General features: G+C 42.2%; 1 protein-coding gene across 2 annotated transcripts in view; it reads right to left on the reverse strand.

Annotated features, from left to right (window-relative positions):
• The window catches only part of IDE (insulin degrading enzyme), a 93056-nt gene that overhangs the window by 21391 nt on the left and 50508 nt on the right, over positions 1–21157 (reverse strand). For both annotated transcript variants that reach the window (XM_056130388.1, XM_056130387.1), the window contains exons 7-14: positions 20940–21102; positions 20540–20632; positions 20033–20124; positions 18268–18348; positions 9644–9747; positions 4057–4159; positions 1396–1518; positions 78–160 (exon numbers count right to left, since the gene is read on the reverse strand). In XM_056130388.1, coding sequence (XP_055986363.1) covers positions 78–160; positions 1396–1518; positions 4057–4159; positions 9644–9747; positions 18268–18348; positions 20033–20124; positions 20540–20632; positions 20940–21102 — 842 coding nt within the window. The remainder of the gene's footprint in view (positions 1–77; positions 161–1395; positions 1519–4056; positions 4160–9643; positions 9748–18267; positions 18349–20032; positions 20125–20539; positions 20633–20939; positions 21103–21157) is intronic.

Genomic DNA, 21157 nt, shown 5'->3' on the forward strand with positions numbered 1-21157 from the left:
CAAAAATGCAGAAGAGACATTTAGAAATGCAAATGTTGGTTTACAAGTCACTCTGTAGCTAGATTCAGTTTACCTACCTGAAAAATTCAAAATTGAGACACGCCTTGGGCAAGAAAAACTTATCATCTTGCTTGAACCAGAGTTTGCTCATGGCTGTATCCTGTGATGGAGAAACAGTCTGGTTAGGGAGACGTAGGACAGCAAATCAGTCTCAGGGACAGAGGCAGCGGCTGGGTTCTCCTCTGGAGATGCTGCCACCTCATGACCTTGCAGCATACCCAGCGGGGGAGGAGGTCGGAGCCCGGAGAGTGAGGACTGCTGGCCCCAGAGAAACCAGCCTCTACCTTCCTGGGGCTAGGGAGACGAGGAGAGAGTGGAGGAAGATGGAGAATCCGGCAGCAGTCCTATCTAACCCCCCTCACTGGACACCGGATGGCAGTGGCGGCAGCGTTCTTAGGGCGGTCATGACCCGCCGGCTGGACACCATGGCTCCCTAGAGCCAGTCCTCTTTCTGCAGGAGGGCGGGTCCCACACGCCGAGATGAGATCATTAAGAGACACTCTGGCTTCCAGCGTGCTCGCTCAGTTTCACTCTTGGGTCACACTTTGGGTGAAGTCTGCGGCCGGTCAGGTCCCTCTATGGAGAGGTCCCTGTGGTAAAGAACTCATGCCTGCCAGCAACCACATAAGTAAACCTGGAAGGCGAGTGAAGCCCCAGCCAACAGCTTGAACCAAAGCCACAGTGACCCAACTAAACCACTTTCAGATTTCTGACCTTCAGAAACCATGTGAGATAAGAATAAATGTATGTGGATTTTTTTTGGGTGGGGCAGTCATACCCAGTGATGCTCAGGGCTTATTCCTGGCTCTGAAATCCAGAACTACTCCAGGCAGTGCTCGAGAGAGTATATGGGATGCTGGGGGTTGAACCCAGGTTGGCTGGGTGCAAGGCAAGTGCCCTAGCCACTATACTATATCTCTCCAGTTCCATTTGTGCATTTTTAAACCTTAAATTTCAAAGTAACTGCTGTCAATCAAAGCATAACACAGCCAACAATTAAAAAAAAAAAGTATGTTGAGTCTACACTTAATTCAAACTATAGTAAAACTAGTTTCAGATGTTTACTTAAATTTATTTTAAAACTGATAGTAGTTTAATATTCTCTTTGATATAACTCTTGTGAACTATTTTAAATAGGTAACAAAAATGAAAAAAACAAGAGTTCTTTCTAATAATAACCTAATCTGTAGTTCATTAAAAAAAATTTTTGGGGGGCGGAGGAGCTATACCAGTGGTGCTCAGGGGACTGGAAGGGATACTGGTGACTGAACCTGTTGGCTGTGAGCGAGGCAAGTGCCCTGAGTCCCTAAAAAAACACCAAGCCTAACATGTTACCTTGATAAGAGAAGGGTAAGGTGTTGCTTCTTTTTCTAATGGTAAAATCTCAAAATTCGTCGGAATAAATTCATTTTTTGTTGGAAGCTTAAATTTTCCATTCAGGTCAGCATTTTGCCATTTCTGGATAAAAAAATTAAAAACAAACATGCAACACAAACAAGTAATTAAGAGTCTGAAAAGTTTAAAATCACCACTCTGTTCAATAATCAGGTAAATATTAAGGGAACAAATGCCACAAAACTTTTTTCTCTTATCACATAAAAAGAAGTTACATCCAAGATCTACTGACAGCTCTTCATAATAGCTCTGTTGATTGCTCTGGTACTAGAGGTTTTGTACTTACTTTGGCCAGACACATTAAACTCTGGGCTCCCACCCGCATGTACTCCATTCCATTTAGCTATTTCCTCAGCCTTCAGCACAAGCATTTTTTTAAAAAAAAAATTTTTTTTTTTTATTAGTAAAACACCATGAGGTACAGTTGTAGACTTAGAGATTTTTGTGCCTGGGTTTCAGCTATACAAGCACAAGCATTTCTTTAAGGCCTGGCCTTTTCCCCAGATAATCAAGTGAACTTTTTCTTTTTTAATTTTTTGGGACCACACCCAGTGATGCTCAATCCCGGCTCAGGGGTTATTCCTGGCGCTGCTCTGAAGCACACAGTGCTGAATCTCCTGCAAGCAAAAGCAAAGCTACCCTCCAGCTTGTGACACTTTTTCTCTGACCTGGCCGAGTGAACTTTAAAGTGAAGTTATTCTCTTTTTTTTTGGGGGGGGGAGGGGTGATCACACCTGAAAATGCTCAGAGGTTACTTGGCTCCTCCACTCAGGAATTACTCCTGGCAGTGCTCATGAGACCATATAGAATACCAGGGACTGAACCCTGGTTGGCCGCTTGCCAGGCAAACACTCTATCTGCTGTACTATCATACTATCACTCTAGATCCCAAGTGAACATAACCAAATAATCACACCGCTAAGGATGAAGTTGAAACTTAAGTCCGGATTTTTTTTCTTTTCCTTTTTTGGGAGATGGGGGGAACAGCCAGCAGAGCTCAAGGATCAGTCCTGACAGACACAGGGGACCATATGGGGTATCAAGGATTGAATCTGGGTCAGCCGCTTGCAACCCGCTGTACTATCACTCCAGCCCCCAGTTTGATTTTTTCTCATGGGCTGATATTAAGTCATGGAGACTAGATCATATGCCACCAACTACAGAATTCTGTAGCACTGCACTGTCCTTCCTTTGTTTGTCGATTTGCTCGAGCAGGCCCAATAACGTCTCCATTGTGAGACTTGTTATTGTGTTTGGCATATTGAATACGCCATGGGTAGCTTGCCAGGCTCTCCAAATGGGCGGAGGAATCGAAACCGGGTCGCCCGGGTTGGCCACGCGCAAGGCAAATGCCCTACCTCTGTGCTATCACTCCAGCCCGGCAGAATTCTGTAAGACTTAATTATATTGTTATCTTTTGGATTTGGGGCAACATCCAGTAGTGCTCAGTGCTTCTGGCTCAGTACCCAGGGACCACACCTGATGGGGACTGGGGGACCAAATGTGGAGCAAAGAATGAAACCCAGGTCAGCTGTGTGAAAGGCAGCACCAGTTCCCACAGTGCTATGCTCTGGCCCAAGACTTAAGTAGTGAAAAAACTAAAACGTTACTCCACTGCCAATAATTCTGGATTCAGCAATCTGTCCTTCGTAGAGGTGGCGTAGCTTTGCAGCCTCTCCTAGAGCTCTACTTTTGTCTTTATATCTGTATATTTTGGCACAAGACTGTAGGGATATGGGCCATGTCCATAAACAGCAAACTTAAGACTCCAGAGAAATAAATTCTATTTGGAGCACAGCAGTCATAGTAAATAGAGTTTGGTGAGTAGGGATTCTCTCCTGCTTTAGGACTAATTTAAACTCAGCACTAGCTCATGAAAGAACAATTTTCCTCACAATTTTAGCAGGTGAGGTGTAGACTCAAACCTAGGCCTCTTGTATGTAAAAGTACATAGTCAGGTGCATTGAGTTCGCTTTCCAGCCCTTGATTGTCTTTCTTAAATTATGCTTCCTTCGTTTCTGCATTGTCACTGCACAGGTATATTGAAGGAATGCTATAACTTCAATCTAATGAATTCTGATGTCTTCCCATGAAGGACACAATTTCAAAGCTAGATAAGCCTTACGGATAAAATCTTTACTACTGATGAATGTTTTAAACTGCTTATTTAAGTATATTTATTTCATCATTGTTTCTAATTCCCCTATGTTGACAAAAAGGAGCAGTGATATAATGCAACATAAACTATAACCACCTGTTACAGCGAAATTAGTGTGAGTCCCAGGTTTCTCCCTGCCTGTGTTCACAGCAAGATCGGGAGTTCTCTGGAGAGCTGGCATTTTGCCTTTCATGCTCCCTACTTTCATCTCTTCCTGTCTCAATGCCTTTATTTCTGGGTGCACTTTTTGTTTCAATGATCTCTGCTTAAAGTTGGGAGTCGGCTCTACAGCTCAGCTGGACTAACAAACACACAAAAGATGTCCAAAGTGCCATTTTTCCATGCAAAACCCTAAACTCCAGCTCTCTAGCATAAAGTGCCACCACCCTCCACTCTGCCGACTTGGGGCCTTCTCACACGAGTCACAAATGCGTTGACCCTACCTTGATGACATCCTCAGGAATGGCTTCTTGCTTGTACTGTGTTCCGTACCACTCTTCTGTGCGATCAGTTTGTCCTTCAAAGGATTTGGAAACTATTGCAACCCTAGAGATAGATGAAAAAAAAAAAATACTAAAAAATAATCTATAAGCTCATATTTTATATAAATACCTCTATATACAAATTTATAAAATGTGACACATTAAAAAATTGTTTTGTTTTAGGGCAACACCTTGTGGTGCTTAGGGCTTTCATTCCTGACTCCATACTCTGGAATCATGCCTGGAGGATTTGGGAGACCACATGTGTGTCAGGGATTGAACCTGGGCAGGCAACATGCAAGGCAAGTACCCTGCCCCACTGGACTATTGCTTTGTCCTGATTTAAATATTTAAAAAAAAATTATAGGCCGAGACTAGTACCAGGAATTTTGCTCCATGACTTGGAGGCCAGCCACACATGCTAGGGGAAAAGGAAGCTCAGATAGAGAAGGGAGCACCAAATAACGGGTGTTTGGAGGATCCTCCCAGGATGGGAGAAGCATTCTGAAAGTAGACTATAGACCAAACATGATTGCCACTCAATGCCTCTCTTGCAAACCACAACACCCAAAAGGAGAGAGAGAGAACAAAAGGGAATGCCCTGCCACAGAGGCAGGGTGGGATGGGGGGAGGGGGTGGGAGGGATGCTGGGACCGGCGGTGGTGGAGGATGGGCGCTGGTGGAGGGATGGGTACTTGATCATTGTATAACTGAAACCCAAGCACAAAAATTTGTAAGTCTAGGAGTTGGGGGAGGGAAAAAAAATTTATAAGTCTATAACTGTACCTCGTGGTGTTTCACTAATAAATAAATAAATAATTGTAGGGAATAAGGATATAGGAAGCACCTTTCTTGTGGTTTAGCAAAGGTTTCTTTGACACAATAGTAGAAACAGTCAAAAGAACAAAAACCTTCCGGGAGGGAAAGTATGACATGTCAAAAGAAAACTGAACTGGGGTGAAAGAGATGGTAGAGCAGGTAGTGCATTTTTCTTGCAAACAAGCTGACCTGGGTTTAATCCCCAGCATTCCATGTGGTCCCCTGGGCATCAGCAGGTATGGCCCCAATACAAAAAAAGAGACAACTGAACAAAAGAACTAGTAAGGAGCAAAGGAAGATCTGAGCCAGGGTAGCTCCTGGACTTGTGGAGAATCACGAGGGAAATTTCTGTTTCTGTTGCCTTTCTTGAATAATCTATGTTGTATTATTACACTCTGACTTGTAGCAGGGACCAAACTATTTTGAATCTTGTGGACAGAAAAGCTCAAAGCTACCAGCTGGCTTGGGATGACCTTAGTCCTGATACAAGTTCCACTGTTCCTTCACATCCCACCTCAAATAACCAGGTCTGTGTCTGCTCCTGGTCATAAGTTTGGTAGGAGCTTCTGAAAGCTGATCTCATAGTGGTAAGTCCAGTATTTGCAAACAAACTCCCCCTCTGCTGGAAACCCAACTATTTTCAAAATTCTAATCTGTTTCCCAAACAGCTGCCCTCATCAGAACCTTTCAACTTCAGTGACCAGGTGTCAAGAGCATCTATTAATCATTTAGACAAAATTTTCTATCTGGACTTGGTTTTAACACTGGTTTAAGAACATATCTTGAGTGGCTGGAGTGATAGCACAGTGGGTAGGGCCTTTGCCTTGCATGCGGCCAACCAGAGTTTGAATTCCAGCATCCCATATGGTCCCCTGAGCACTGTCAGGAGTAATTTCCGAGTGCATGAGCCAGGAGTGACCCCTGTGCATTGCTGGTGTGACCCTCCCCCCGCCCCCCCCCAAAAAAGAACATATATCTTGAGTCATTCGACTCACTTGTCTGTTAGCGTAATGGAATAAATAATCAGCTCCAGGTGTTCCTGATCATTGGCTACATACTATTGACCACTGTGAGCTCTACAAACCATGCCAAAGAAAAACGTGCATCACAGAAACAGAGGAATATGGGGTTTAGTGGGTGAGAGAAGTAATGCATGTTGGTAGCTGGAGAATTCCCCTAGGGGAGATGAGAGAATAAATGCAGAACTCAGTATACCCACACGAAGGGTGTACAGGACAAAGCCTGCCAAGATTCAGTCTTAGAAATTACTTTCCCTCCTACTGACTTCTCAAAGAATAAATGGATAGATCCTCAAGGAGACGTGCGAAAACTGTGTGGGAATGAAATAACCTGGTAGCATTACCATCTTCCCTCCAAGAGACGAGTGATTTTGGAAAAGTTGATTAGTAGATAGCTCTGGTTTCCCTGAATAACAGAGATCAGAACAGTGGGCGAGGAACTGATGACAAGTTGTTAAGACTCAAACATTCACTTGCCAGTAAACTTTTCTGAAATGAAACTTTACACTCAGCTCTGAGAGAGAAAATACTCAGGGAAAGCTGCCAAGCTCCATGCACACAACTCTGACCCAGAGAACAGCACACACTGGAGGTGGAGAGGGATGCTCAGATCAGAATGAAGGAGCTGAGTGGGCAGAGAGACTTACCAGGTTAATCCCTGGGGACGTAGATAAATACCAGAGGAAAGTGTGTAACATTTGAAATGTTATCAGGAAGTAAATATGAGGCAGACAAATAATTTCTCAAACTGAGCAAATATCAAACACAGTACTAACAAAAATGAATGTCTTTGAAGACCCAAAGTTAGTGTACCATTTAGAAAAGGAAAACTGAAATATAAAATGGGAAGAGTATGTACTTAAAATTTTTAAATAGAGGGCAGAAATGCAAGCTCCATGGGCTGAGTGTGTGCCGTGCCTCGTATGCAGAAGGCCCGGTCTGCTACCCAGCATTGCCTGATGCCATGAGCAGAGCCGGGAGTAGCCCCCTGGACACCACTGGGTATGGTCCTAAATTAAAAAAAAAAAAAATCGAAATAACAGGGTCACGGGGATCACTCAAAAAGCTGGGTACAGGCTTTGTGCGTAGAGGCCCAAGTTTGATCCCCAGCACAGCAAGTCCCCCAATCTCAGCACCACCAGGTACAGCCCGAGTGGTCCCCCAGCTCTAGACAGTGAGGTTGCAGCCAGCCGAGGAGACGGGCTGGAGCACTAGGACAGCGAGTAGAGAGCTTGCCTTGCACGTGGCCAAAGCGGGTTCAAACGATCCCTGAGCACTGTCAGGAGTAATTCCTGAGTACAGAGCCAGGAGTCACCCCTGAGCATTGCCAGGTGGCCTCAAAACAAAACAAAATTAAAAACAAAAACGAACGGGGCAACAGCAAAGACACCGTCTAAAATATCAGGAAATCTATGATTTTGAGCATGGAAGCACAAGGAGAATACTCAACTGGGAGAAACAACAACTCCAGAGAACAGAAGTGCACTGCAGAGAGCGGCGGTGTATTTAACCAGTCTGAGAAACCCTGGCACAGACATCACAGCACTTAAAGACATCTGCTGGAAATCTAATTATGCTTTTAAAAATGTCTTGATGAGTTTTGTTGAAAATGTGTGCCTATGCATTAATGTTGATCAGTATTCTCGGTCCACAAACAACTGGCTGCTGGGGCCCAGGCATGGCAGAGAGTCCTGGGTTCCATCCCCGGTACCACGGGACCTCCGGTCACAGAGTTCCACTGGGAGGCCTCCTTCACCTCACAAAAAATACAAATAACCGGTTGCAACTGAATAGCCCATTCAGAAATAATTGGTATTTGTATACCAGCTACAGACTGGCTCTTTTTTGAGATCCTAACAAGATCAAAAGTGGAGTCTACAAACATGATTGCCACCCAATGCCTCTTTTGCAAACCACAACACCCAAAGGAGAGAGAGAGAACAGAGGGGAATGCCCTGCCACAGAGGCAGGGAGGGATGAGGAGGATGAGGGGTGGGAGGGATACTGGGATCCGTGGAGGTAGGAAATGGGCACTGGTGGAGGGATGGGTATTTGATCATTGTATAACTGAAACCCAAGCACAAAATTTGTAAGTCCACAACTGTACCTCAGGGTGTCTCACTAATAAAAATTTAAAAAAAAAAAAGTGGAGTCTAAATTACATGAATCTCTAGGCTTCTACTTCGATTTCTATTTACATTTTATTTTTTAGTTACACTTTAATACTTCACTTTCTGTTTTGGTTTTGGGCCCCACCTGGCGATACTCAGGGGTAATTCCTGACTCTGCACTCAAATAATTACTCCTGGTGATGCTAGGGGGACCGTATGGAATGCCTGGGATTGAACTCAGGTCAGCTGTGTGCCAGGGAAGCGCCTTGCCTGCTGGACTATCTCTCCAACCCCACAAGGTTTTTAAAAAAAACCTTACTGATGGGTCCAGAGAGACAGCACAATGGGTACAGCACTTGCCTTGAAAGCGGCCAACTTTGGTTTGATCTCCAGCATCCAGTATAGTCCCCCAAGCACCACCAGGAGTAATTACTGAGAGCAGAACTAGAAGTAACTCCTGAGCAATAATGGGTGTGCCCTCTGGACCCCCGCCAAAAAAATCTTTACTGAGAAACAGTGACTTACAGTGCTGTTAATGATGGTTTCATGCATATGTCATCCCCACACCACAGCCACCACGGTGCCTGCTTCCCTCCACCCAGTTCCCAAAAGCCCCTCCTTTTCAACAACCTCACCCCCCACCCCACACGAGTTGGTCCTGTGGAACAATTCTCTCACACACTGCTTTGAATTAGGAATCTAAACCAGATGTACTCTATCCTTATGCTCGAAGAACTCTACAATGTCCTGATATCAAATCACATTTAGAGTTGTTCGTTTGGGGGACATACAGCCCACTCAGTACTCAGTGAACTCTCCTGACTGTGCTTAGGGGACCAAGTTGTGCTGGTTTTCAAAAAGACTGGAAAAATTCTAAGACAAAAATATCACATGGCACCTCCCAAGCTCTTTAAGGAAAATTGTAGTCACTGTAAGAGTGTCTCCAACTTTTTATCTGGTTGGTCAGTCAGAAGAATTTTGACACTGCAGAAAGAATGACTACATTTGCTTAGAAGTGCCAAATAGGTGAGCTGATATTTAAGGCATTTGAATTACGCAGTGGATACTAGGTTTAGATATATTTATAGCAAAATCATGATTTCAGGGGCTGGAGAGATAGCTTAACAGGCCGAACACATGCTTTGCATGGAAGAGGTAAGGTTTGATCTCTGGAAATGCTTATGACCCCCTGAGCACAGAGCCAGAAGTGGCCTCACAGCACTGGGGGATGTGGCCAAAAACACAAAAGCAACCCAAATTAACGAGTTAACTGACCAAGGTGGGGCAGAACAATAGTACAACAGGCAGGGCACATGCCTTGAACTTGGCCAAACCAGTTTTGATTCCTGGCAAATATATGCAAGCCAGGAGTAAGCCTTAAGCACTAATGGATGTAGCCCCAAAATGAAAAACAAAATTAAAAGGAAAAAAAAGACTAACTAGGTTCTGAAGATCAAAGTTGGGTATTGGTTCAACATTTCTCTCAACTTTTGTAATCAAAATTGAGAAACTGTTCAAAGCAATTTATCCAATTTATTAACAATTTTAAATTTTATTTCTAATCATTACATTAAAATTCAGTATGTAAGAGTGACTCACCGGACATTTTCTGGTCTCAGTTTATCAAGAACCATTTCTATTAAGTCGCACCTAAATTCCTCTAGTAGATATTCAGCTGTGAGGACTTCTTCCAGGGGATAATACTTAAAAAAAAAAAAAAAAAGTAAAAATAAAATGCACAAGTCTACTATAAAGTACAACTTATTAATTAAAATAAATGTCTAACATATTAAATGTATTTTTACATTAGTCCCCTCCCCTTCAACTATAGTTCATTTTGTTTGGAATTTCTCTGAATTCTAAGCAATTTCCTAATTTCATATTTTCATTTTCTACACTTACAGAGAACTAAATGTTTCAGGGGAAAATATGAGTAATATTTTTGGCTCAAAACTGTGTATATATTAAAAGGCAGAAAATTTGAAAGTGAAATGCATCAACCTATAGGATTTTTAATATAAAATACATGCATTTTTGTAAACAGAATTTCCTCTCTAATTTCTGTGAATGAAATCAGATAGGCACTTAGAAAGCTACTGTGAGAGGAAAAACAAAGGCTTATACTTTTGGTTAGTGAAGAAAAATAATGTAGAAAATTCTTTTTAGCAATTTCCATTACACCAAGACTGACTCATTCATTTAACAGTTAATGGACTCTAATGAACAGGACACCAGGCACCGTCTGAGAAGTTGCTGTGGATACAACTGTTAATAAAACAGATGACGCGCCTGCTCTCTGTGGACTGCACATTCTGACCTGAAAGGAGGCAGGGGGTACATAAACAGATACTGTCACTACAGTGATTTGTATCATGAAGAAAATTAAAAACAGAACATCTCTCTGATGAAAATCCATTTGAGTAGAGATCCGAATAACAAGAACCTAGTCGTGTCAACAGGGAGGAAAAATTATTGCTGGTAGAGCCGACAGCAACCAGAAAGGTTTAGAGCAGACTTCCAAAGTGGGTGAGGCTCTTCCTCTTCGTCCCCAACGCTGTGCTGGTCTTCTTCCCCTCCCAGGTCAGTTAATCCACTAGTATTCAAACCCGGGACTTGGCTTTCTCCACTCAAGTGCCCCAGGCATTATCTAGATTCCGTGGATGAAATAAAAACTCAGTCTGTGCCCTCAACAGTAGAATGACCACAGCTGAAGACAGAATCAGTGAGCTGGAAGATCAGCTGCACCAAGCCAACAGGCAACAACAAACAATGACAAGAGACCTCAAAATAGCTCTAGAGCAAATCAGAGTCCTAGAAGATGATTCCAAGAAGAACATTAGAATCATTGGAGTACCAGAAGCTCAGGGAAACAATCCCAATGAAAAAGCCACGGTTAAACAAATCATTGCTGAAAAATTCCCAGAGCTGGACAATGCAGCCATTCAGATTCAAGGACCCTGAACAGTACCAGCTAAAAGAGATCCTAACAAAAACACTCCAAGACATATCATAGTTAGAATGATAGATGCTGCCGATAGACACAATACTACAAGCAGCAAGGTCAAAGAAGGAAATCATATACAAAGGAGCACCCCTTAGATTCATAGCAGACTTACCAGAGGAAACCCTCCAAGCCCGAAGACAATGGTGGGATATAGTGGAAAAACTCACTGAAATGAACACTTCACCAAGAATACTCTAACCAGCTAAACTCTCACTAAAACTCGAAGGAACTGTACACTATTTTCTAGATAAACAGCAGCTCAGGAATTTCATACTCAAAACCAAACCTAAAAGAAGGGCTAAAGGGGCTACTATATGACAAGACAAACCCTACAAGTACAACAGACCCTTACAGAAAGATGACACAAAACCCCATAACAATAATATCTCTCAACATCAACGGTCTTAATTCACCAATTAAGAGACACAGAGTGGTAAAATGGATTCAGAGACAGAACCCAACATTCTGCTGCCTACAAGAAACTCATCTGAACAGTAAGAGCAAACACAGACTCAAAGTTAAAGGATGGAAAACAATCCTGCAAGCAAACAGCTCCCTCAAAAAAGCTGGGGTGGCCATACTGGTATACGACAACATCAATTTCAGATTGAAAAAGATTAGAAGGGACAGCAAAGGCTATTTTCTATTCATCAAAGAATACATACAACAGGAAGAAATCACACTCTTAAATGTAGAGGGATCAGCTATATATTTAAAACAATTACTAACAGATTTTTTTTCCTTAAATTTTTATTAGTGAAACACCATGAGGTACAGTTGTAGACTTACAAATTTTTGTGCTTGGGTTTCAGTTATACAATGATCGAATCCCCATCCCTCCACCAGTACCCATTCTCCACCACCACCCGTCCCAGTATCCCTGCCACCTCCCTTCCCCTCATCTCCCATCCCACTCTACCACTGTGGCAGAGCATTCCCTTTTGTTATCTCTCTCCTTTTGAGTGCTGTGGTTTGCGAAAGAGATATTGAGTGGCAATATTGTTTGGATTATAGTCAACTCTCATCACGCATTTCCCATCCTGAGAGGAACCTCCCAACACCCTTTATTTGGTGCTCCCTTCTCTGTCTGAGCTGCCTTTTCCCCTAGCATGTGCGGTTGTCCTTAAAGCCATGGAGTAATCCGCCTGGTACTTATCTCGGCTATTCTTGGGTGTTAGTCTCCTATTTTGTTACTTTATGTTACCCAGATGAATGCAATCTTTCTATGTCTATCCCTCTCTTTCTGACTCATTTCACTTAGCATGATACTTTCCATGTAGTACCACTTGTATGTAAATTTCATGATTTCATCCTTTCTGACAGCTACATAGTATTCCATTGTGTAGATGTACCAAAGCTTCTTTAACCAGGTATGTGTTCTTGGGCACTCAGGTTTTTTCCAGATTCTACTGCTAACAGATTTTAAGGAAGACATTGCTAACAACACAATAGTAGCCGGAGACTTCAACATCAGCTTATCACCTCTGGGTAGATCAACAAGAACAAAATTCAGCAAAGAAACATTGGCTTTGAAAGAAGAAATAAGGGCTGGAGCAATAGCACAGCGGGTAGGGCGTTTGCCTTGCACGCAGCCGACCTAGGTTCGATTCCCAGCATCCCATATGGTCCCCCAAGCACCGCCAGGGGTAATTCCTGAGTGCATGAACCAGGAGTAACTCCTGTGCATCACCGGGTGTGACCCAAAAAGAAAAAAAAAAAAGAAAAAAGAAATGGGAGAGAGAGGGCTTATAGACCTATACAGGGCTTTACACGCCAAAAAGAAAGAATACACATTCTTCTTCAGTGCACACGGAACATTTTCCAAAATAGACCAGGTACTAGGACACAAAACATACCTCAATAGAATCAGGAAGATAGAAATAATATCAACAATCTATTCAGACCATGATGCACTGAGAATAGAAGCGAATCACACACAGACCACAGAGAACCAAATCAAATGCCTGGAAATTAAACAACTCAATGTTGAACAACGAATGGGTCAGAAGGAAGTCAAGGATGAAATCAAAAGATACCTGGAACCAAATGAGAATGAAGGCACAAGCTACCAGAACTTACGGGATGCAGCTAAAGCTGTGTTAAGGGGAAAATTTATAGCTCTGCAAGCATTTCTCAGGAAGGAAGAAAGGGCCCACATAAACAACTTGACTTCACAACTCAAGATCTTAGAAAAGGATCAACAAAAGGAGCCCAAATCAGGCAGAAGGAAAGAGATCATAAAACTAAGAGCAGAAATCAAAGACATGGAATCAAAAAAAAAAAAACAATCTGAAAGATCAATGAAACCAAGAGCTGGTTCTTGGAGAAAATAAATAAGATAGGTAAACCACTAGCAAGACTCACAAAGAAAGAGAGAGAGAGAGAACCCTAATAAACCGAATCAGAAGTGAGAAGGGGGATATCACAACAGAAACCAAAGAAATTCAAAAGATCATCAGAGACTACTTTGAAAGTCTGTATGCCACAAAACAAGAGAACCCAGAAGAAATGGATAAGTTCCTGGATTCCTATAATCTCCCAGGGCTGAATTAAGAAGATCTAGAGTACCTGAATAGACCTATTAACATCAAAGAAATCGAAACTGTAATGAAAAGTCTTCCCAAAAACAAAAGCGCAGGTCCAGATGGATTCACTAGTGAATTTTTCCAAATATTTAAATAGGACCTATTGCCAGTTCTTCTCAAGCTTTTCCAGGAAACTGGAGGAAACAGAAACTCTTCCAAACAGTTTCTATGAAGCCCATGTCTCTCTCTAATACCAAAAGGAAACAAAGACACCACAAGAAAAGAACTACAGGTCAATATCCCTGATAAACAGATGCAAAGACTCTCAACAAAATACTAGCAAATAGAATTCAACAACTCATCAAAAAGATCATACACCATGACCAAGTGGGATTCATCCCAGGGATGCAAGGGTGGTTTAACATTCGGAAATCGATCAACATAATCCATCATATCAACAAAAGAAAAGATAAAACCATATGATCATATCAACAGATGCAGAGAAAGCATTTGACAAGATCCAGCACCCATTTATGATGAAAACCCTCACCAAAATGGGTATAGAGGGGACTTTCTTCCATATAGTTAAAGTCATCTACCACAAGCCTACAGCAAGCATCATCCTCAATGGGGAAAAAACTGAGAGCCTTCCCCCTAAGATCAGGGACGAGTCAAGGATGCCCACTCTCTCCACTGCTGTTCAATATAGTACTGGAAGTACTTGCAATAGCAGTCAGGCAAGAAAAAGATATTAAGGCATCCAGGTAGGAAAGGAAGAAATCAAGCTCTCACTATTTGCAGATGATATGATACTATACTTAGAGAACCCTGAAACTTTCACCAAGAAACTCCGAGAAACAATAGCCTTGTATAGTAAAGTTGCAGGCTATAAAAATCAATACCCAAAAGTTCATGGCTTTCCTATACGCAAATAGTGAGAGAAAAGAAAGTGACATGAAAAAAACAATCCTGTTCACAATTGTACTCCAGAAAAATCAAGTACCTAGGAATCAGCTTAACTAAGGAAGTAAAGGACCTGTACAAAGAAAACTACAAAACGCTACTTCAGGAAATAAAAGAGGACATGAGGAAATGGAAAGATATCTCCTGCTCATGGATTGGGAGAATTAACATTATCAAAACGGCAATACTTCCCAAAGCACTGTACAAATTCAATGCAATCCCTATAACGATACCCATGACATTCTTCAAAGAAATGGAGCAAACTGTCCTGAAATTCATATGGAACAATAAGGCCCCACTTATAGCTAAAGCAATTCTTGGGAAAAAGAAAATGGGAGGAATCAACCTCCCTAACTTCAAACTCTACTACAAAGCAGTAATAATTAAAACAGCATGGTACTGGAACAAAGGCAGAGCTGCAGACCAATGGAAAGGGGTTGAATATACTGACATCTCCCCCCAAACATATGATCATCTAATCTTTGATAAGGGAGCAAGAAATGTGAAGTGGAGCAAGGAAAGACTAACAAATTGTGCTGGCAAAACTGGACGGCTAAATGCAAAAAAAAAATTGGCTCAGATCTCTGCCTAACACCATGTACTAAAGTAAGATCAAAGTGGATTAAAGACCTCAACATCAGACAGGAATCCATAAGGTACACTGAAGAAAAAATTGGCAAAACCCTCCATGACATTGAAGCTAATAGTATCTTCAAAGATGTCATGCCACTGGCCAAGCAAGTGAAAACAGAGATAGACAAATGGGACTATCTTAAATAAGAAGCTTCTGCACCTCCAAAGAAACAGTGACCAAAATACAAAGACAGTCTACAGAATGGAAAGGGATATTCACCCAATACTCATCCGACAAGGAGTTTATATCAAGGATATACAAAGTACTGACTGAACGCCACACGAAGAAAACATCCAACCCCATCAAAAAATGGGGTGACGAAATGAACAGAAACTTTCTCAAAGAAGAAATCCGAATGGCTACAAGGCACACGAGAAAATGCTCTACTTCATTAATCAACAGGGAGATGCAAATCAAAACAACAATGAGAAATCATCTCACACCACAGAGACTGGCCCACATCCAAAAGAACGAAAGCAACCAGTGTTGGCGCAGATGTGGCAAGAAAGGGACCCTCCTTCATTGCTGGTGGGAATGCAGACTGGTTCAGCCCTTTTGGAAAACAGTATGGACGACTCTCAAAAAAATTAGAAATTGAGTCCCATTTGACCCAGCAATACCACTCCTGGGAATGTATCCCAGAGAGGCAAAAAAGTATAGTCAAAGTGACATCTGCAGTTGTTTGTTCATTGTACAATAGCCAGAAACTGGAAGAAACCTGAATGCCCAAGAACAGATGACTGGTTAAAGAAACTTTGGTACATCTACACAATGAAGTACTATGTAGCTGTTAGAAAAGATGAAGTCATGAAATTTACATACAAGTGGTACTACATGGAAAGTATCATGCTAAGTGAAATGAGTCAGAAAGAGGGACAGACATAGAAAGATTGCATTCATCTGGGCAACATAAAGTAACACAATAGGAGACTAACACCCAAGAATAACCGAGATAAGTACCAGGAGGTTCACTCTATGTCTTGGAGGACAGCCACACATGATAGGGGAAATGGCAGCTCAGATAGAGAAGGGAGCATCAAATAAAGGGTGTTGGGAGGATCCTCCCAGGATGGGAGATGGATGCTGAAAGTAGACTACAGACCGAACATGATTGCCACTCAATGCCTCTTTTGCAAACCACGACACACAAAAGGAGAGAGAGAGAACAAGGGGGAATGCCCTGCCACAGAGGCGGGGGGGTCTGAGGGGGATACTGGGATCAGTGGTGGTGGAGAATGAGCACTGGTGGCGGGATGGGTACTGGATCATTGTATAACTGAAACCCAAGCACGAAAGTTTGTAAGTCTACAACTGTATCTCATGGTGTTTCACTAATAAAAATTGAAAAAAAAAAAAAAAAAAAACCAAAGGGGGTGAGACCACACCTTGGGGGTGCTGAAATGATGTGTGTGTGTGTGGGGGGGGGAGGGGGTAAAGCACAGCAATAACCTATGAGCAATGGAACAGTGGGGTGGAAGGAAACTTCTATTTGCTTGTTTAAAAAGTAGGCTTGCAGAAGTAGCTGAGTATTCCAGAAGAAGCTGAGTATTCTTTTTGCTTTTTGGGACACACCTGGCAATACTCAGGGTTTACTTCTGTCTCTATACTCAGTAATCAGTCCTGGTGGTGCTTAGGGGACCATACCTGAATGCATACCTGGATTGAACCCTGGTTGGCAGTATGCAAGGCAAAAGCCCTACCCCGAGTAATTTTCTTTCTGGAAAGGGGATAGCAAGGCCAAATATATTGGGAACCTCTGGTTTAAAAGAAGAGATAAAACTTAATACTTGGTGAGTAGGTACTTTATATACAGCTGGAGAAGAAGGGGTATGGGAGAGGGTAGACTGGGGAATGGTCAGAGAAATACACTGGAGTTGGATCACCAGGTAGAAAATTTGAGATTCTGGGGCTGGAGCAATAGCACAGCAGGTAGGGCATTTGCCTTGCATGGGGCCATCCCGGGTTTGATTCCCAGCACCCCATATGATCCCCTTAGCACTGCTAGGGGTAATTCCTGAGTGCAGAGCCAGGAGTAAACCCTGTCCATTGCCGGGTTTGACCCAAAAGGAAAAAAAAAAAATTGAGATTTCATTCCTACTCCAATGAAAAATCATTGAAGGACTTCACAAAGAAGTGAAGCAATCTGATTTTGGTTTTGGTTTTCAACAGATCATGAAGGACCACCCCCCCCCCCCCCAAAAAAAAGAAATACCATGGTGAAGCACAAGCACACATAGGAAAACTGAGAACCAAGGCACGAGATCATGGAATGATAGTTCACAGTGAGAGCAATAAAAATGAAGAAATGTTTATGATTCACTTTTTCATACGTAGCATATGACATATGGCAGAATATTTAAATCCAACAAGCAAAATGCCTATGTGTGGAGGGAAAATTTTAAGCACGAAAGAAAGACCAGAATGACAGTTCAATGGGCTGCATGTGAGCTCCGCATGCAAGAGGCCAGGTTGGATCCCCAGCACTGCATATTCCCCCGAGCACCATAGGAGCAACTGCCGAGCACAGAACCAGGAGCAGCTCTTGAGCACAGCTGGGTGGGGGTCTGACCCACTTCTGTCTCCCCACTCCCCAAAAGATTTAAAGCATTGACTGGACATTAAAATTTATCTGGTTACTACAAACTTAAAGTTTCCTACTTCAGTTTCAATTTTTATCATTCATATAGTTCTGAAAAGTCTGAGAAGGATATCACCGAACAGTGATCTATCTCTACATGTCAATGCATATAGTAAAATATAAACTTATTTTACTATACATGTCTGGCATATCGAATACTCTCGGTAGCTTGCCGGGCTCTCCGAGAGGGGTGGAGGAATCGAACTCGGGTCAGCCATGTTGGCCGCTTGTAAGGCGAACGCCCTACCCGCTGTGCTATCGCTCCAGCCCCGATATGCCAGACACAGTAACAACAAAGTCTCCAATGGAGACGTTACTGGGCCCGCTCGAGCAAATCGACGATCAACGGGAGGGCCTTTACCTTTACTATACATGTAATGTACAGGAAGAATATACACACACTTGTACACATGCAATGTATACTATACTGTCAACATATACAGTAAAATATATACTTACATGTAATATTCCTGCAATCTTAGAGGTATAGCCCCGTGGCTTCTCCTTATCTTTAAACCTAAAAGCAACGGCGTTCAAGTCCTAAATGAAAAGTTAGTCTAGTTAGATAGAAGTCAACCATTATTCAAAAATACTTTCTTTCCAGCGTATGATTTACACTAGACCTTTTTTTTTTTTTGCTTTTTGAGCCACACCCGGCGATGCTCAGGGGTTACTCCTGGCTTTGCACTCAGGAATTACTCCTGGCGGAGCTCAGGGTACCATATGGGATGTTGGGAATCGAACCTGGGTTGGCCATGTGTAAGGCAAACGCCCTACTCACTGTGCTATCACTTTAGTCCTACACTAGACTTTTTATTTATTTAACTATCACTTTCTGAAAAAGCAGCTATTTGACTTAGAAATATGTAAACATGAGGGAAAACAATATACTAGTCACAGTATTAGGAAAACCATGTGACGGAATCTGATATGCAATAATCAGAAGATGTTTCTGTTGATCTATTCACAAAATTGCACTTCATTACTGTCATAAATTTACCAAGTAGAGATCATACTTTTAAACTTTTAAACAGGTGAAGAGAATGCTCTCATCTTAAAATACATTTCATAACGTTAAAAGTCTTAAATATAGATATATTTTTAATTTCTTGAAAAAGAAGTTTAACAATTTGGAAAACAAATCTCTCTTTGGAAAACAAGAGGATACTAAATACAATACTGAAGTTTTTTGGATTTTGGGTTTTTTTGCAGTGCTAAGAACAGAAAGCAGGATCTCACAGATGTATGTACTCTATTCCCTTGCGTCATATCCTTGGTATAATCGTTCTTTTATGAACACACTCTTAAATAAAACCATCCCCCATTTTTCTCTGAGTATGCCACAAATTTTTATTAACAGCTCTAAAAATGACAGTTCATATATCTTCAGGTAGGGAGTAAAGTAAGCCCTGACAGATACAAATTCAAGAAACTGCTTGTTGGAAAAACAATTCTGTCCCTTCTTTTCCCCTCTAAAAAGGACTGCAATACTACCTTAATCCTTAACTGTAATCTAGGTAGCCAAGCAGACTAATACATCTACACCTAATCAAAAGTGGTTGTAAAACTTCAAGAGTTCAGATGGGGATGTGGGGGAGGAGGTTCCAAAGATTCACTGGGTCTTAATTCAAATCAAGTCTCGTGTTTATAAAAATCATAGTATTAGACTATTACCCAAGGACAACAGAAATGAGAGTCAGGAGAACTGGCCCACCACTGGAAGCTTGTGGCAAGTGTGGGAGAAGAGGGCAGTAAGGATTAAAAAAAAAAGGGGGGGGGGGATCATTATGATGATGATAGTTGGAAATGATCACTCTGGACAAGAACTGAATGATTAAAAAAAAAAAGGTGATGAGCTTTTGGTACCTTTTCTAACAAACCACAATGGAGGGAGAGGAGAGAGGAAGAGAGGAAGGAGGGAGGGGAAGGGGGGGAGAGCGAGAGCGAGAGCGAGAGAGAGAGAGAGAGAGAGAGAGAGCGAGAGAGAGAGGAAAAGCGAAAAGCAAAAGTGCCTGCCACAGAGGCCGACTTGGAAAAGTCTTGAATGAGGGAAACTGGGGATATTGATGGCGGAAAAAGTATACTGGTGAAGGTGTGAAACATTACACGACTGAAGCCCAATGGTGAACATTGTATATTTCACAATGATTAAGTCAAAAATTAATCCCCATGTATTTGTCCTTTGAAAATTTTCCATAAGAAAAATTTGATAAAACAAAAGTACCTTGCACTCTTGGAAAACCCATTCTTGCGGTCCTTCTGCACGTAACTTCTGAATGTATTGAAACATGTGCAAAATTATATCTTCAACATGCACTGGAAAAAAGGACACACTTGAAAACCATTCAGTTCTCATCTCCTCAAAGTAGTGAGCTCACCCCCACAAGGTAACATCGGGTAAGGGAAGGAGGAGTCCTCACCTCCTGATACCAGTGTTAGGGTCCCCCCAACACACAGGGCCCACCAGTCTTGGGGAATTGTCAGAGAGGAACGTTTGGGTAGTAGATGAGCAAATGGTAAGTATACATTTTATGAGTGCAACACACACGGTTAGTCATGAAAGAGGGAGAAATCATACATGAAACGTAGGTCAAGTAAGGTGCGACAAAAGTAATTGGATGGATTTATGAAGTAGCGCTTTACATTAAAGCCAGATTCACAGCATGAAAAACTTTTAGAGAGTAAACACAAAAAGTCAGTTTTCATGCCCAGTCAAAAGGGCAATACTTACATAATCCTTCCTCAGTCAAGTCCACATTAATGATAAAGAACATGAATCCTCGGGCTCCTTCCTTCTGCCCACCAACAAGAGTATTTACCCAGCCTGTGACAGCCAAAGGAAATCATAGTGACTGCATGTGTGTCTTCATTTAAAACAGAATTTAAAAATAAACCAAAAAATCACACTAAGCCCCTGAGCACTTAACTATTAGGCCTGTAGCACCGGGCTGAGATTAGCAGGGAGTGGCCCCCACCCCGGGAGGTAGAAAATTCCTGGCACCAGAGGCCCTGAGCTCCATCCCTGGACTGCATAGTCCCTGAGCACCTCCAGGACAGTGCTGCGTGGGTAGCAGGGGCTGGGAGCCTCCAGGGAGGGGCTCCACACGGCACCTGGAGCTGCCCAGACTTACCCTTTGCTTTAAGTTCTGATAACAGACTCCCAGGGCCTTCATGTCCGATGAGGTGACCAAGATAATGGCCAGGATTTGATTTGTAGTATTTCTGAAGGTCAGGTATGGGGAATGTCACATAAAGATTCCTAATATCCTTAATGGGTACTACTTTGTAAAGTTGCTGGAAAGGGGGAAAAAAGAAAAAGAAATTAGAGGATTAGCTATATAAATTTGTT

This window comes from Sorex fumeus, unplaced genomic scaffold (assembly GCF_029834395.1).
Source record: "Sorex fumeus unplaced genomic scaffold, SorFum_2.1 ptg000078l, whole genome shotgun sequence".
Classification (NCBI taxonomy): Eukaryota; Metazoa; Chordata; class Mammalia; order Eulipotyphla; family Soricidae; genus Sorex; species Sorex fumeus.